A 16,222-nucleotide genomic window follows, 5' to 3' on the forward strand; every position below is an offset into this window, starting at 1 on the left:
TCAAAGAACTAATAAAATATTTTAAAAACAAAAGCTTCAGAAGAAAGAAGGTAGCGATGCCTCCACCAAAGCTCGTCATGCACACACTCTGACAACTGTGGGAGACCAACAGCAAAGGAGAGCTGAGGAAAGAGGGACCCTTAAGACCTTCCTAAGCCAGTGCCGTTCTCTTCCAAAGTAAGTTCATCCTCTAGTGAAAGTGTGCTGAGCCACAGTTCTCAGCATATCCAGAAGAGGAGCCAGTGGAGTGAGGGCCTTTAGTGAAGGGCAAGGGGCACGCAAGCCAAAGGAACAAGCAGCAATGACTCCAGTGCCCCTCCTCAGGCTTCCCCCAGGAACCACTCAATGGTTCTAAGAGCTCTTACTCAGGGAAGAAAAGAGTAGACTCAACATCAAAATAGATGACATGGGCAGCCCAGAACAAAGGTTCTAGAAGATTCTTCTAGAAAAATGTTGGCACAAAGGATACAGAAGAGGGGGGAGTTACTATCAAAACTTCCCATACTGAAAGGGGAGGGAAAGGAAGAAGGGGATTAAGTTGGGGCTGAAGAAGAAAGTGAGGTGTGAGTTTGTTGTGTGTGGGGGGGTGAAGTTGATTCAAGGATTGATGATTAAGATGCAAACCTACCTCTCAGAGTTTAGGACAACCTCAAAAGGAGACTGGCCTGGCCTCCTCTCTGCAGATAAACAGAACGCTAATAGGCTCTCAGAATTCATCAAACTGAAGCTCAGCCTTGAGTAATCTGCACCTAACCTAATCTCTCTGCAGAGGGCTCTGAAGATCTGTTAAGTAAAAGCCAGGTCTTTTTAAGGGCAACACCTCCCATCACTCCCTCCGACAGTGATTAAAGGGCAAACAAATAACTCAGTGCTAATTACTGCACTAGCCAGAGAGAGAGATTTCTACACGCCAACAGGTGTACTTCCGCCCGTGCAGTGCTGTGACCTCCTCAAAGGTACTGGGCCAACTCCTCTCAGCCACGTCCGTCCTTACAACAGAACTGTCCCATCAAAGCGTGGGGAAATTCCAACTCTAGCTGGGCAGATTTCTGGTTTTTGCATCCTCACTGACACGTTCAATGTTAACTCATTTTTCCATAATAAAAAGTTTAACTTTAAAAACGCACCCAGTACAGTTCATAGAGCATACAATTTATTAAATAGTGGCTGCTCGGATGAATACAATTCTCACTGAGAACCATCTTCACGGCTGAGGAACAGTTCTAACTTCTAGATAGTTGAGGAAAGTGCTTTCAACAGCTAGAAGGGGGCAGGGTGCTATTTTAAGCCATTGTGCTGGGCAAGGCAAGGACACGGTTGCTAATATCTGCATTCATTTTATGACAGAGTCTGAAACAAAAGAAATACTCGGAGAGAAAAGCCAAACGCCAGCTCACACTTCGTGGTTTCGGACTGCGGAGCTAGAGTTCCGCTACCTCGTTCAGCAGGGGGATGACCCTGAAGGTGCGTAGGGAGAGCGTCTGCGTGGAGACTCTAGAATACCGGCGGCTGCTGGCACTCGCTCGACACCCTGCAACTGGCCTAGAGCCCAGGCGAGGCCGCCCCCTACCCCATTCGCGAGATTGGGGTGTCCCCGCGGCGGGCCCGGGCTGTCGGTGGCACCCCAATCCCGGTCCTGGCCGCGAGCCGGCGGAGGGCGCCGCGCGCACGCGGAGGCCGGCACTCACCGCTCAGGTAGTTGGTCCACTTGTACAGCACGCCCTCCATGGCGCCCGCGGGCCCCTCGCCGCCCCGGCCCGCCGCGGGGACACCGGACCAGCCTCACATCCCGGGCCCGGGGGCGGGGTCACCGCGACAGCCGTGGAGCACCCGCTTCTGGTCGGGGGTCTGCGCCTGCGCCAGGCGCGGTCGGCGTGGACTAGGCGGAGCGGCCGGCAGAGCGAGGCGAGGGAGGCGCGGCCCCCAGAGCGACGGTCGCGGGCGCCTTACCGCGGCCACCGAGCCCACAGCGCCCGCCCCGACGCGCTCGCGCATGCTCACTGCGCCGCGCGCACGCTCCCAAATCCACGCCGGCGTTTTGGCCGCGGCGCCGTGGGGCTCTCGGGAGGGCGGGGCGCGGTTGTGGACGTGGGTAGTAGCGGTTCACCCCTGGGCTCTAGTCTCCAGGGGTCCAGCTTTTAATATCAAGATGATCAGTGTAGAAAGATTCGGACTGAGACCCGAATGAGGCGAGTCTGTAGTGCGTTTCCGGATGCACTCTAGGGTGAGACGCTATTCGAACCGCTGGGCCTCTTTGGACCGCTGGCATTGACTTCACCTAGTATTCTCTTAAAAATACAATCTCGCCCGGGTTCCAGATCTTTTGGATCAAAAAATCTGCATTTTCACAAGGGGAATGCCTATGCACAAGAAAGTGTGAAATTGCACTGTCGGGATTTTTAGCCAAGAAAAGTGTTAATCACGGGTTAAGTGAAAAGAAAATGTTGACAAAGATACAACCCAAATGTCACAGAAACGTGCTCCGAAGTGCTAAAGTTTGGGCATTTTCTTTTCCTTTAATGTAAAGTTGACAGGCTCAGTAAATAATAGCTAACTTAATTGGTTATTTACCTGAACTGCACACCTTACTTAATGCCCTGTTTACTTTTGGTTTAATCTAGAGGTCTTCTTTTGGAGATTCCCAGTTTCTTCTCAGTCCTTTACAATGGGCTGTGTCTGAAATCAGGGCAACCGTGTAGAACTAGGAACTTTAAGCTGTATAATTCTTAAACAGTAAAGCTATTTCTTCTTTAAAGAGAGATGTCCTTGGCCATTATTTACTCTATACTAAGGCCACTCAAGTGATGAATCGCTAACAGTCATTAACAGTGGTGTTTGTAGAATGAATCAGGTCTAGTCTGAAGGCAGAGTGCAAATTCTTCACGGCCAAGTGACCTTAAACAGGACACTAACTTCTAGCTTCAATTTGTCTATCCTCTGTCCTGGCTAGTTTAATGTCAACTTGACACAGATACAAGTAATTTAGAAAGATGAGCTCTGAACCGTCAGAGGATTTGTCTGTAGGCAAGTCTGTAGTGTATTTTCTTAATTACTGACGGATGTTGGAGGGTCCAGCCCATGACCAGTGGTGCCATCTCTGGGCTGGTGGTCCTGGGTGCTATAAGAAAGCAGGCTCATCGGCGGATCTCTGTGAGTTCGAGGCCAGCTTGGTCTACAGAGTGAGTTCCTGGACAGCCAGGACAGAGAAACCTTATCTCAGAAAACAAACAAACAATAGGAAAAGAAAAAAGAAAAAGAAAAAGAGAGAGAGAGAGAGAGGGAGAGAGAGAGAGAGAGAGAGAGAGAGAGAGAGAGAGAGAGAAAGCAGTCTGAGCAAGCCAGTAAGCAGCATTCCTCCATGGGCTGCTTCCAGTTCCTGCTTCCAGACTCCAGTTTTGAGTTCCTGCCCTGACTTCCCTGGATGATGGACTGTGATATAAAGTGTAATCGATAAAAATCCTTTCCTCCCCAAGTTGCTACTGGTCATGATGTTTTAACCCAGGAACTAAGACTGTCTAAATGGGAAAAATAACCACATTAAGTTAGTGAGAATCTTGCCCTAGAATGTGCTTTGGGATCCTTAAAGCATTCTTCGATCTTAGAGTTTATGTTCTAATTCTCAGCCATCGTTTATTATCCGGTCTTTGCAAAAGCCCAAGTGTCACCTGGCCCGGGGCTCTTCAGTGGCTCAGTTGGAGTTTTTCACAGGGGCAAAGCCCTCTGGCAAGGTGTTAACTGTTAGCTCTGCACCCAGCTGTCCTCCCAAGGTGGGAGAATCTCTAAATCCGCCGGCTCTAGGACTACTCAGAGAGGCTGGAACCGGCGGTCTGACCCAACACCGCACAGAAACACTACACTGTTGCAGCGCCATTGGCTGGAGAGGAGCCTGAGTGACAGCATCGCCAGCCAGTAGAAGGCAGCCTTTCCCCAGCAGCCTCCAGACCAGAGCCAATCATGTTGGGATGGAGCTTAACTCTTTAAAGGCGAGTTCGCAGTGTGTGGGAAAGTTGGTAGTAAAAGTGCCACGTCTTCCTGGGAGGTTGGGGGAGTCCTGAAGTTAGCCCAGGCTGTGGCCGCTTTCCGCACCTCTTTAACTCTATGAAGTCGGGGGCCCTTTCTCTGCTTTGGTAACATGAGTTTTTTCTTGTGGAACGCGATCTTGACACTGTGGGTCACGGCTGTGAGTGGAGCTTTGATCCCTGAGCCAGAGGTGAAAATCGAAGTTCTCCAGAAGCCGTTCATCTGCCATCGCAAGACCAAGGGAGGAGACCTGATGTTGGTCCACTATGAGGGCTATTTAGAAAAGGATGGCTCCCTGTTTCACTCCACGTAAGTAATTATGCCTCGCAAGCAGAGGCAGAATGATGACGGACCCACCCAGTCACCCCAGCCCTCCTCTGTAAAATTAACAGTTCCTTTACCTCTAAAAACAGAAAGAAAACGCTGAAACATCTGCCTTACCTACGGGGAAAGAAAATTGTCAAAAGCCAGTTTTAGAGAACAAGGCCTTGAAAGGACTTTCTGGAAACTTGTCTTGATAAGTTAAATTCCTTACAGTTTTATTCGTTATAAAATTAGATCTAGAATATTTGAAGTTTTACAGAAATAGTAGTTATAATTAAGCAGTAAGTAGAAAAGGCTTAATAGAATCGTCTACCACTCCATTCCCTAGGTAAATTATCTGATTCCACTTTTAATTGGTCATAAGAGATATTAAAACATGTCACTCTGCTTCAAGAGCAAAATGCGCAATCGTCTATTTGCCGCCTTCTGAAAGATGCACAAATGCTCTTTCATCGACCTGTCTAACTGTCTGGCAGTCTGGCGGGTGGCATTTTGGTCAAAGCACAGGCTGGTGATTTCAGGAGTTGTTCCTTTCTTTTCGAAAGTCAGGCTTCCTCGATGGAGTAGGTGTGGTTTTAGAAGTCCAAGTGGAAGGATTTCCAGGTACTTGGCGCTAGCATTTCTTTTCTCTAAACAAAGAAAGACAACAGGTAACGTTCACAAGTGGATTGATTTCCTTTCTGGAAGTGTTTAGTGAGCACTTCCTTAGGGACATTCTGGAAGTTCACCTTCTAACCGCCTACATCCATTCATTCATCCTGCCTGTGAAAGGCTCATTGAAAGCCGCATTTCAGGTCCTGGAGATGCAGCGTTTACTAAAAATAAGTTCTGGTCCTCCAGCAGCACTCCTTGTGCAGGGAACAGGAGATGGGACAAGGCTCACTTGGTGGAGAATGCAGAATGTTCAGAGCACTGGCAAAGCACGGGGAGCCTGTGGTCAGTTGTGCTGAGGCGGAGGATAAAGACGCTTTCATAGCAGAACAGTCCAGAGAATGATGCATGGAGATGATCAAGGCAGAGCTGCAGGAGGACTTTGCAGATGAGGGAAGCACATGTGCTAAGCCCGTTAGCTCACCGTTGGTCCTTAGGTTGGTTGTTTTAATAAACTACTTGGAGACATGGTCTTTAGTGAGGGTTGAGGATAGTGAATGACTTTTCTCTCTGAACACTGTTTGCCCTGGTAGAAGGTTCCAAAAACAGCCAGCCGGGAGGTGGTGGCGCACGCCTTTAATCCCAGCACTCGGGAGGCAGAAGCAGGCAGATCTCTGTGAGTTCGAGGCCAGCCTATTACAAGAGCTAGCTCCAGGTCAGGCTCCAAAGTCACAGGGAAACCCTGTCTTGGAAAAACAATAACAAACCAAACAAATGAAAAGTTTCCAAAAACAGTTTGTCGTAGCTTTGTGCTCGCCAGTAAGGCCAGTGCACGTCAGATAGCAACTGATGCTGTGACACCGCCCTTCCAGGTTTGCAGTTACAGTCTTGCTTTCATATCCAGCCTGCTTTCTTTCCCGTCTCAGGGCCAACAACCTGGGTGGATATTTTGTGGCACTTCACTCTTGTGTTCTTTATTAGGAACTTTGGGAAGGGACTGCCGTTACGCAACCTTCATGTAAAATCATAGGCCTGGCTAACTGAGTATAATGATAATGAAGAAATATCATTAAATAAATCTGCAAAGAGTGTTTTGTGTCGCCAGAACCATCATCTATGTGATGACCAGCTTAGCTGTAATAGGAAATGTGACCAAATGTAGTTAGTGCCGATGATTGCTGCTTTGCCATCCTTTTTGCCCCATGATCACGAGGTCTCTCAGGATGCTCGGACATTTTTCTGTTCCTTTACCCTCCAGAACTCGAGGGGCTACTGCTCCAGGATTTGCCAAGTAGCCCCATAGTAGATCTCTGGAGAGGGTCTGGGTGTAAGTGGAGATTTAGGGTGAAAGCAGCCTTTTCTGTGCATCAGAACCATGAGTGAACTGTACATCAGAAAGGCTTGTAGGCAGGAAGTAAGATAACCCTGTCTCTGTGTCTGGGGTCGAATAGGCCTTCACCGTTTAGCAGTAATTCTCATAGCCTTGTATCTCCTTCTCAAACTCAAGACATTCCCTGAGTTTCTTCTTGGTCTGTGGCCCTCCTGGGAAGTCACTAAGACCTTGAACTTAGGGGTTAGGTATATCTGACATCAAATGTTAGTACACTTAACTTCAATTTTCTCTGTACAAAATGTTAATACTAGTATAGCTGGCCCTGCCTGCAGGTTCTGTGTCCCTTGATTCAAATTTAGTATAGATCCAAAATACTTGAAATATTTGTATATGTGTGTGTGTATTGAGCTTTAGTTTCCGAGTTTATAAGCTTAACCACTGGTGGGTAGAAAAAATGAAGCCCAGCAATGATATTTGTTATAAAGTCACTAAAACTATCTCTAATGTGTAGAGTGCTTACCTAGCATTTGTGGGACTGTGGCTTCAATTCCTAGCGGGGAACTGAAACTGAAAATCTGGAAGGGCGGTGTCACAGCATCAGTTGCTGTCTGACGTGCACTGGCCTTACTGGCGAGCACAAAGCTAGGAATTAAACATAATTATTTGAATTCTGATGTGTTTTCTTTCTGGTAGTCACAAACATAACAATGGCCAGCCCATCTGGTTCACCCTGGGCATCCTGGAGGCTCTCAAAGGCTGGGACCAAGGCCTGAAGGGGATGTGTGTGGGAGAGAAGAGAAAGCTCATCATTCCTCCTGCCTTGGGCTACGGCAAAGAAGGGAAAGGTAAAGTTGTGTGACCTTCACTGCTGTGCATCTCTGAATGCTTCCTCCCTCCCAGAAACCCACCCGCTCACTTTAACAACGCAACAGAAAGGCCATCCAGCAAAAGCGTCTTGATCATCTGAATGTTTGGAATACAGATCGTTGGCTATGGTTTGATGTGGTAGCTGTGTTTATAGCCAGGAAATCTTCCATACTGTAGGTCTCATTAGGAGTCCTTTCATTCTTGCTTTTAAATGTATTTGTAAAAATTTCAATAGCTTATCTTAATTTTATTTATTTTTGTGTTTTCAAGACAAGATTTCCCTGGCTGTCCTGGAACTTGCTCTATTAAACCAGGCTGACCTTCTAACTCAGAGATCTGCCTGACTCCACTTTATGAGTTCTGGGATTAAAGATGTGTGCCATCACTGCCCAGCTCAATAGCTTATTTTAAAATAATTCATTGACTTGAGTTAAAAATAATTCTCTCTGTGTTACAAGCTGCCTGGCTGGTCCATACAGCTTTTGTGCCAATTTGTTTTATGGCACAAGCATACCTGGTGTTTAGGATGGGTTCAGGTAGGGAGGCTCTTTGGTGCTCTCCAAGGGTTGTTCGGTGATACTTATCAGATGGCCCCAACTGTAGTCTCTTCACTGAAATCTGCTCTGAGCCAGTGGCCAGATCTGAAGCAACAGGTTAGTGAACCAGGCTGTCTACCACTGTGTTGTTTCTGATGTTAAAACAATTGGAACCAACCCAAGTGTGTTATCAGCAGAGGTTAGCCAAATAAAATGTAGCCTTCTTATTAAAAGTGCCGTTTGCAAAACGTTTGTGTTATATATGAAATGTGTGCGGTATAAAAGTGGCAGATAGATTTTCTGTCTGTCTGACTTTCCCCATGAGTGAAAGGGGAGTAAATGCACATTGTATCCCAATGAATAAAATATTCATAGTGTACTATGATTCTGAGAATTGCATTCATTTCTGATTCTATTGTCCGAATTCTCTATGAAGAAAATGTTAGTACGTGTACAGTGAAGAAGATATTGTAAGAAGCCATCAAAAGCAGATAAAATCACTCTGATGTGGTTTAAATAGATTTCATTCCATTCGTCGGCAAAGCATAGCCCTTGACAAAGTGGGGATCAAGCCTCTTGCCGCAGTTTCCTAAGGAGGTTGACTGTTGTATATGAAAATGATGTACTCCAAAGTAGGACTCACTATCTAAGCCATGTCCCGCAGGCTTGGTTATTCACCAAATGCAACTCTGATTATATTCTACAGAAAGCCATCCAGTGTCTAGGGAAGGTGTCTCTAATGCCTAGACGTAGTCTTTCTTTCCCGCGTCTTTGTTCTTTTGCTCTGAACTTGGGGTATGCAGAGCAGCTGTAGTTGTCCATGACATACTTAATTCAGCTTTACATCATAGGCACTCCCTTCAGTGTCGTGAAACTAACTCTTCTAATCTGTGTTTGCCACTGGTTTTGTAGTGTGTTAGTGCACGCTTGCATGCCTCCGTGGGAAGACACCAGCTTTCCCACCGACCTAGTGCATGCCCCTTCCCTGTGCCAGCGTGACGGTAAGCTCTGCCCCACATTGTGAGCGTTGCCCTCTTCTTACTGCCCTTCCTTCCGTGGAACTTTGAGGAGATGGGGATTGACTAATGCGTGTGTCCAGATCTTTCTGTTACATAGAGTTGAAAGAAAGCAAGTCTGAAACAAAATAGATGCCCACAATTCCAAGAAGGGTTTGTTTCTTTGATTATATATGGACTGTTTTTGTTTGTACCCTGTGATTTTAACAAATGCATAAAGTACTTTATTAGGAAGGCATCTCCTAAGTTGTTGAAAATTTTGAATGTTCCTTTATTATTTTTAAGACCCGTAAGAAAATTATGTCTTAGTAACATATAAGGCACTTACTATTTATCAAGAATAACACTGAGGGTTTTATTTTTGTATGAGTTTTCCCCTTATATCCTTCTCACGGACTCCTAAGGTAGAAAACATTATCAATCTTATTTTACAGACAAGGAAGGAATTGATGCCCAGAGGCAGCAGATGTGAACAGAACTCACACTATTATATACTGCCTCCCAGTGGCAGACCCGGCAGCAGTACCCCTATGTACTTGAAGGTCAAGACTTTCTAATCTAAATTAGTAAATCTCTTGTAATATAATTAAGTCTGAACTACTCAAAGCCCTTTACAAGTCATTCTTGACATAATACATGAAGGGCCTTAATTATATTTGAAATTTAGCATCGAGACTTTTAGAAACATCTGCCTATGTATATGTATTTCATTGCTGCTCCAAACTAGAGTGCTTTTGTTCTGCCATTTTGGGTTAGTCCTTCTTGTGACCTACTTTTCATTCCTGGGTAAAGTGTAGTTATAGAATAAGTGATTCCCACCATCTGTGACCGTCAAAGAGTCTCTCCATTTACTGTAGTTAAAATGTCTGTTACCACAATTGATTTTGTTATGAATACTTTTAGATCTTCTAAATAAAAACTTCCCTATCTCTTCATATCAGGCAAAATTCCCCCAGAGAGTACATTGATATTCAACATTGACCTCCTGGAGATTCGAAATGGCCCACGGTCCCACGAATCATTTCAAGAGATGGATCTGAATGACGACTGGAAGCTCTCTAAGCATGAGGTGACCTCTATGATGTCTTCTTCTGCATCTTTAAGGCTCACCCTTACAGAAATGCATTAGCTGCTGGGAGAAGGAAGATCAGTGTTCTTCAGTGGAATGACACTGGGCATGTTAGCCACAGTGCAGGGCAGGCCCCCATGCTCAGGAGTAGTGGCCAACACCAATTGGACACCCATGGCTTTTAGTGACTTTATTTTTAAAAAAGAGAAAGAAGCCACGTGGTGGTGGCGCACGCCTTTAATCCCAGCACTCGGGAGGCAGAGGCAGGTAGATCTCTGTGAGTTCAAGGCCAGCCTGGTCTACAAGAGCTAGTTGCAGGACAGGCTCCAAAGCTACAGAGAAACCCTGTCTCAAAAAAACAAAATAAATAAATTAAATAAATAAAATAAAAAAGAGAAAGAATGTGAAGTTGGGTGGAGGGGGAAATCTGAGAGGAGTTGTGGATTCATAAAATATGATAAAATATACTCTATAAAATTCTCAAAGAATAAATAAATGAGGTAAATTTATTTTTGTTTAGATAAAATATTATTCACAGCTTTCCCTGAAGTGCTTTGAAAGTTGCCTTTTCTGTAGGAACCCATATTGTAAGCTGGGGATTTGTAGCCCTCCTGCTCACACAGCAAATGGTCTTATCCACTGAGCCATCTCCCCAGTCCTTGATTATGTTTTTAAAGACAATAGAAAATTGTAGCATAGGCAGTTGAAAGACGCTGCTTTGATTTCCAAGTTTACAGGATCCTGGTAAGGCTCCGCTGGTGTGGCGTGATCACAGCCAGACACACTCTTCTTTCCACTTGTAGCTGTGGCTTCAGATGAAAAGGGAGAATGTAATCTTATTCTAGGAGGACTGTCCAGAATTCTGACTCTTTTTAGAAAGAAAGCCTGACGAAACCAATGTGTCCAAATGCAGCCATTGTTCAGGCCCGCAGCCTTGTTTGCATTCTGACAGGAGCAGGCGGTATGCATTGTTGACCCAAGCTGGCCCAGGAACACAGCTTCGGGACCGCTCATCCTGATGATCCCTTTGTAGGCCACACTGCTGCCTGTGCTGTCTCTGCTTATTTATTCCATCCGAGAAAGCCCTGTTCCTTGGCAGCCGCTTTTGCCAAAGCTCTGGTTATTTGCAGTAAATTTTGGAGAAAGTTCTATTGAAGGAAAGCCGGAAATACTTGCATGCTCTCTGTACTTGCATGCTCTCTGGGAAGAATACTGGAAGTGACAAAATATTTTTTACAACTATTATGCAAGCGTTAGGTGAACTCAAGACAAGTTCTTGTCATTACCTGACTTGTTTCAAATGGTTCTATGGTAGGGTCAGAAAGGCATAGATTTGAGGCACCGGTGTTTTGGGGATCCAAAAGCAGAGAAACTTGGATATGGCTTTCAAAATAAATTTTCTTACACACCGAGTCATATATTAGCATGCAAATGCTGCTGATTAGAATGGATGCTTTGTCTTCATGATACATGCTTCTTACAGGGCTTTGCTCCAGTGAGTCGCTGCCCCATCATGGAACACAGTGGCACCAACAGAGTGTGACCTCATGCCCTGTAGATCTGCCTTGCCTAGATGTAGCCTGTGGCAGGAAGGGAGGGAGGGAGAGAAAGAAGGAGAAAGGGAGGGAGGGAGGGGGAGGGAAGAAGGGAGGGAGGGGAGGAGGGAGAGAAAGAACGAGGAAGGAAGGAAGGAAGGAAGGAAGGAAGGAAGGAAGGAAGGAAGGAAGGTGGATAAGCACATTTTAGAAACTGGAATCAAATGAGCAGTGGGAGAATTTGATGAGAGAAAAGGCGTGACAGGAGGGTAGGAAGAAGAAGGAGTGACGTCTATGGTGAACCACTTAGAAATAAACTCCTGGACAGATTTAGATGGAGCACAGATGTAAAAGAAAAGTTGTTTCTGTCAAGCATATTATAATTTTTTTCTAAAAATAGATTTTTCTTTACCTGATTTGATTCTAGCACATTATTTCAAACCTCCTGATTATAAAAGCTTAGATAGAACCTTTCTAAGAACATTTTCTCATATGTGTGAGTATGTGTGTATGTGTGTGTGTGTATATATATAATGTATTTATATTTTACAACTTTTAGCTTTTGATGAGTATAATATTTTTTCTTTTGTATTTGTTTTGTGTTGTTATTTTTGAGAAAGGGTTTCTCTATGTAGCTAGCCCTGACTGACCTAAACTCACGATATAGACCAGTCTGACTTTGAATTCAGAAATCTACTTACTTTCACTGGCATCAAAGGCATGTACTATCATGCCTGGCAGTCTAGTGTTTCTTATTGCACACTTATCTCTTAGTTTCAACAAAGCGAATTGTAGTGTTCAGGTAAACCAGGAAACAGGTAGCATAATTTGTTTAAAGTTTTCTTTGGTTCTTGAGAGTCAAACAAACAAACATAAAAACATCCAGTTTATAATAATGCTCGACTTGGGGTGGAAAGATAGCTCAGTGGTTTAGAGCACTGACTGCTCTTCCAGAGAGCCCAGATTCCGTTCCCAGCACCCACATGACTCACAACTGTCTGTAAGTCCAGTTCTAGCTGATGCGACGCCCAGTGACCTCTTTTGACCTCCATGGGCACGAGGTACATGTGTGCACATGCAAACATGGAGGCAAACACTCAGAAAATAAAAATAAATGTTAAAAATTTCCTTTTCTATAAGTTAAACTTTTTTCTAAATATTTATTTATTTATTATGTATACAATATTCTGTCTGTGTGTATGCCTGCAGGCCAGAAGAGGGCACCAGACCCCATTACAGATGGTTGTGAGCCACCATGTGGTTGCTGGGAATTGAACTCAGGACCTTTGGAAGAGCAGGCAATGCCCTTAACCTCTGATCCATCTCAGTTAAACTTTAAAAGAACATTTGATTAAAAAAATCAAATCTCACAAACTTCTAGAAGATTTTATGACGTTAAAAATGTTTTGAAAGTGAACTTGATTCAGCGGTTTTAATGTAATGCTGTAAAATATTAGCCAAACGTAGCAAACAATGCAATATGTATGGCATGGTTAAACATTTTAAAGGTTATGTTAATTCTATTAGTACTTTAAAATGCTGCCCAGACATCTTTGTAACTCCTACATTTTTATTTTCAATTAAATTAGTATATTAACCAATTTGAAAACCAAACTGAATAAAACACGAAGACAATGTCCTAAAAATTAATGTCCTGTCCCCCCCCCCCGACTTTCCCCCTTAGTTATTGTCCAGTGAGTGGATGAGTACATTTGCTGTAGGCATCCTGTGGCGAGCGAATCAGTTACGTTTGTTTGCCATTCCTGATTCTCTTACGATTGTGAGACTTCACCCAAAATGCTGTGTCAGCGGGACTGTTCTGAGAGTTCATAAGTGAACCATTTTTCACACTTGAAGAATAGTAATAAACGCAGTTCACAGTCAGAGAATATTGGTGTATAATCCGGGAATTAAAACTGCTTATAGATGGGAGATGACGAGGTGGCTGTCAGTGAAGCGCTTGCCGTTCAAGCGTGATGACTTGAGTTCCAGGCCCAGAATCCAAGGTGGGTGTGGAAGGGTGGAAGTGTGGAAGGGTGGCAGTGTGATCTCAGAGCAGGTAGGTGGAGACTGCCAGCTCCCTGGAGGTTGCTAGCCAGTCCAAAGTTCTAGGTGAGAGACCATGTCTCAGAAAATAAGACTGAGAAAAGAGACTGACTTCTGGCCTCTGTATACGGGCATACATGCAACAACCCCGCATGAACAAGCACATGCACATACACTCACAAATTTAAATGAACTGCCAAATAAACAGCTTCAATTAAATGTTGACTTCTTAATATGAAGCTCTAAGAATGAAAGTGAAGCCAGCTTAAAGCAAGCAAAGGGACTGGGGAGATGGCTCTGTGCGGTAAGTGCTGGCCATGCAGGCCTGAGGACCTGGGTTGGGATCCTTAGTACCATGGAAAAAGCAGAGTGTGGTAGTGCATGCCTCCAATCCTGGCCCAGAGGAGGCAGAGACAGGGAGCTCCCTGGGACTTGTTAGCCTGCCCGGGTGGCAATCAATGAGCTTTAGGTTCAACCTATGAGGGGAAAGAGTGGTAAAGGGACACACACACATGGATACACACGGACACATACACACACACGGAAACACACACACACGGATACGCACACATATTTTTTAAAAAGGCAAGTAATAGGTTTTAATAAAAACCTTATATTTGATACAAACATTATATTTGAATGTGTCTGTGTGTATATATGATATAAGCATATCTTCATTTCTGAAAACTATCTGGTATCTCCACCATTCCTGCAAAGCAAAGATTGCTTTTCTTCCTTTAGGAATGGGTCACAGAGTTGCTTTGTTCTTGCTGTGTATCGTTGTAACAATGCAATGTGGATTATGATTAACAAGAACTGTTATTTTGTAGGTTAAAGTGTATCTGAAGAAGGAGTTTGAGAAGCACGGTGCAGTGGTGAATGAAAGCCACCATGATGCTTTGGTGGAGGATATTTTTGATAAAGAAGATGAAGACAAAGATGGCTTTATCTCGGCTAGAGAATTTACATATGTGCATGACGAACTGTGAGGGTGCACCTGCCATTGTATGTGCATCCATCTGTAAAGGGAAGACGGTACCTTTAAAGAAAGTTGTAGTTTTGAATAACATTCTGTTCTTGCTTTGTTTGTTCTCAGTTTTATGTTATTTTCTGTTATTTAAGAAACCCCATAGACTTTGTAAATATCCATATCTTTCTTTTAAGTTATTGGGAAGAAACAGTCATCTTTGAGTAGACTTCTGGGCCATTCCATGTTCACACGAAGCTTGTCTGCTTGCTTCCTTCTCACGGTAATATTTTGCAGCTGGAAATGTGCCACAGCATATGGACAGGTTGTAGCACAAATCGGCGCCCCAGGGCTTGCTCCTTTCAGGTTATAATGAAGTAGTTTTTTCTTTACCTATTTTTGAGTCCCTGCCTGAGGAGGCATATGGTAGGCCTCATTCCTTAACAGTTATGGCCTCACTGTGGAGATGTGTAGTGTTGGATGATTAATGGAGTTAGCAGCTCGTGAATAGGTGTGCATTGAAACATTCTGCCCAGACTTCATAGTGGCTAATGACCTAGTAAAATAAGTCAGACAAATCAATTATGTGTTTGTTTCCTTGTAATCAATGATTCAAAATATGGTGGGCCTGGCAGAAAGTTGTATTTATGGTCAATGTTTACTTTTAAGGCTACCAGATTAGCCTCTTGGTTCTTCACTGAATAAAGTTTACAGTTAGTACATTATTTCACAATAACAATGAATTATGAGAGAAGTTAGTAAATCAACTAGACCATCCCATTTCTGACTCATTGAAAACGAGGCCGACCTATACCAACTTCTAGCACTACTTATCCTGAATTTGAAAATGGACCTTTTTCATTTTCTCTCAAATTGACTTGTAAAAATGACGACTAGTTCTGTTTTTAAAAATTGATTTTAATCAAATTGGCTGTTATCTTAAATACTTAAAGCAGACTTCCCAGATCTCTATCTGTTAGACATAGGTTCTCATAGTTTATAAAATGGATCATGCGCACTGTTGTCTGACCGTTGTTGTTCTGACATTTTTGGGAAGCTTCTGGGTCTGATGTACTGCTTTACAGATGAGAAGTGCTGTTCAGAGGTGACGGATGAGTTCAGTGATGATGGTTAAGCTGCAGACACATCTTCAGTCCCTGAGCTCAGTCCCCGCTAAGGATGAAGCAGCGAGTTTGTATGTATCAGTTGGGCCCCATTTCCCTTTACACCTTTACCTCTGGGAACAGTTCCTGACTGATCTTGGCAGATCCCAGGTCTCCTCAGGATTCAGGAATGTCTGTGTTCTCATAAAATAATCTTTATATTTGCTTCCAGTGAGAGGGGTCAGGTCTTAGTTCACCCATTCCCATCCCCTCCTGTTGTTTGTAGAAGTTAGATGACTTCGCTACCTATGCATTGACACTTTCCTAGCCAAAGCATGTTATTGGGAAGACTATATACTCTAGGGCTTGTTCTTGAAGATGTCAGGTATAACCGTGAAATGATTGTCAGCACTGCCTTTTTCTCGGCCTTGGGAGGTTGTGGAAAGGCCTGTGACTGTCTTGAGAGGACAGTGGGGTGTCTTGAAGCCTGCCTTGCACTGAAGCTGCCACCACCATCTGTGTTGGAACAAGGAAGGAGAAAGAATCTTAATTATTCAATTGTATAATTTTGTATAGGTCCTCAGCTAAGTAGTCAAACAAGTGTGAAAGAAAGATATACTGGTAATAATGGTTGCTTAAGCCTTCCGCCTTTTGTATAGCAATATCTTTGCACCCTCCCATTAGTGGAAATAATCAAACACCAACTGTGACTTCACATACATGTTATTTGACTCATAACTGTTCCATGTGTCATGTTTAAATTTCTATGTCTATTGTGATACTCCTTTTGCAAATAAAGTTTATTTGGGAAATAA

At 44.0% G+C, this 16,222-nt stretch overlaps 2 protein-coding genes across 4 annotated transcripts in view; one reads left to right on the forward strand and one right to left on the reverse strand.

Moving 5' to 3' along the window:
* Plekha8 (pleckstrin homology domain containing A8) overlaps positions 1-1,933 on the reverse strand; it is a 60,278-nt gene extending 58,345 nt beyond the window's left edge. For both annotated transcript variants that reach the window (XM_038320110.1, XM_038320111.2), the window contains exon 1: positions 1,689-1,933. In XM_038320110.1, the coding sequence (XP_038176038.1) occupies positions 1,689-1,728 (40 nt within the window). In that variant the 5' untranslated portion in view covers positions 1,729-1,933. The remainder of the gene's footprint in view (positions 1-1,688) is intronic.
* On the forward strand, positions 919-16,222 carry Fkbp14 (FKBP prolyl isomerase 14). 2 transcript variants are annotated; one of them, XM_038320113.1, is made up of 6 exons: positions 919-956; positions 1,348-1,464; positions 3,799-4,329; positions 6,962-7,113; positions 9,629-9,756; positions 14,168-16,222. In XM_038320113.1, the coding sequence occupies exons 3-6, from the start codon at positions 4,133-4,135 to the stop codon at positions 14,324-14,326; spliced, it is 636 nt and encodes a 211-aa protein (XP_038176041.1). In that variant the 5' UTR covers positions 919-956; positions 1,348-1,464; positions 3,799-4,132; the 3' UTR covers positions 14,327-16,222. The 2 variants fall into 2 exon arrangements, with proteins under 2 accessions (XP_038176041.1, XP_038176040.1); XM_038320112.1 differs by lacking the exons at positions 919-956; positions 1,348-1,464 and having other exon boundaries at positions 3,367-4,329.

Source organism: Arvicola amphibius, chromosome 2, assembly GCF_903992535.2.
Source record: "Arvicola amphibius chromosome 2, mArvAmp1.2, whole genome shotgun sequence".
In the NCBI taxonomy this organism is placed as follows: domain Eukaryota; kingdom Metazoa; phylum Chordata; class Mammalia; order Rodentia; family Cricetidae; genus Arvicola; species Arvicola amphibius.

Bases quoted from the DNA above. Each gene is read 5' to 3' on its own strand.
- Fkbp14 (XM_038320113.1), top strand. From the start codon at position 4,133: ATGAGTTTTTTCTTGTGGAACGCGATCTTGACACTGTGGGTCACGGCT. The intron at 7,114-9,628 runs GTAAAGTTGTGT...TCTTCATATCAG, and splicing joins CTACGGCAAAGAAGGGAAAG to GCAAAATTCCCCCAGAGAGT. The intron at 9,757-14,167 runs GTGACCTCTATG...GTTATTTTGTAG, and splicing joins GGAAGCTCTCTAAGCATGAG to GTTAAAGTGTATCTGAAGAA.